The sequence below is a fragment of the Tarenaya hassleriana genome, unplaced genomic scaffold, assembly GCF_000463585.1.
Source record: "Tarenaya hassleriana unplaced genomic scaffold, ASM46358v1 Cleome192, whole genome shotgun sequence".
Classification (NCBI taxonomy): domain Eukaryota; kingdom Viridiplantae; phylum Streptophyta; class Magnoliopsida; order Brassicales; family Cleomaceae; genus Tarenaya; species Tarenaya hassleriana.
In genome coordinates, this window is record NW_010965319.1 from 46,865 (window position 1) to 48,063 (window position 1,199).

The 1,199-nt window shown below is 47.4% G+C and overlaps 1 protein-coding gene across 1 annotated transcript in view; it reads right to left on the minus strand.

Annotated features, from left to right (window-relative positions):
* Positions 1–1,072: 1,072 nt before the first annotated feature.
* The window catches only part of LOC104811335 (diphosphomevalonate decarboxylase MVD2-like), a 13,854-nt gene continuing 13,727 nt past the window's right edge, over positions 1,073–1,199 (minus strand). The window contains exon 11 of the mRNA XM_010537993.2: positions 1,073–1,154. Within this exon, the coding sequence (XP_010536295.1) occupies positions 1,082–1,154 (73 nt within the window). The 3' untranslated portion in view covers positions 1,073–1,081. The remainder of the gene's footprint in view (positions 1,155–1,199) is intronic.

The window sequence follows — 1,199 nt, forward strand, 5'->3', positions numbered from 1 at the left end:
GTCGTAGTCCGGCAATGAACTTCTGGATCTTTTTGCCTTCCATAGGTACTAGATGTCCTGCATAGGTCAGCAAACGAGTGAACTCTGCTTCGTATTCACGAACCGTCATGTTCCCTTGTTGCAGCTGCAAGAATTCCGTAAAGCGGTGTTCTTGGTCCTGGTGGTTGTAGTATTTGTGTTCGAATTCCCCCTTGAACTCCTCCCAGGTAAAGCGGTGTCCCTCGGGCATTTCCTGCACCACCTTCTTCCACCAGTGTCGAGCCTGCCCTGCCAGGTGATGGCTCGCTATCATAGCTCGGTGGCGATGAGGGCATTGGACATATTCCAAGTCTCGAGTAATGGTAGTTAACCACTCTTCTACAGCTTCCGGACTCAGTGAGCCTTCGAAACGCGGGGTATGCATGGCCCGCAATTCCCTGATGATAGGAAGATACTCTCCGGCCATTGGGTCCACAGGTGGCGGTGGAGGTAAGTCCTCCCCCCTTGGTTCTTGTCTCCCTACCGGTGGTGGAGGCGGAATATGAGCCCGCAGCGTTTGCATCATCGCCTCTTGGAATACACGCAGCTCGTTCCTCAGCTCGTTCCTCATCTCTTCTTGGAACTCCCTGAACCCATCAGTACGGGGGTCATGGTTGGGTACGCTGTTGTCTCCCTGATTGACCGAAGTGCGTCGTCACTGCATCACGTAGTTGTACTTAGCAAACGACGACGAGTAGAACGTCATTATGTACGGCATTTTGTAAAACAGTTTTCTTTTAAAATGACTATCGAAAAACATTTTTCAGTGTGAAAACCTTAAGGGTATGAGTCATTCTTTCCCGTGGATAGAACGTTGCTCTGATACCAAAAGTTGTGACACCCGAATCCCGCTTCCCGTGAACATGATATGCCACATGGACGAAAACCAATAAACATAATAAAACCAAAAGTACGGGAATTTAAAAACCATTTTTAAACACAAATACGCAGCGGAATAAATTCATCACACTTTTCTCGAAAACAACACTTGTCCAAACATACATTTAAACACAATCGATTCCACGCAAAACCTTGTTCCACAAACCAAAACGTAAAAACAGGCTTATTTATCCGTACATAATGAAGTCTTCACAAGCCGTCGTCGTCCACAGTGCGCTACTCGTGCTCCTCGGGATCTAAAAAATTCAACAACGGAGGGCTAAGCAAAATGCTTAGTGAGC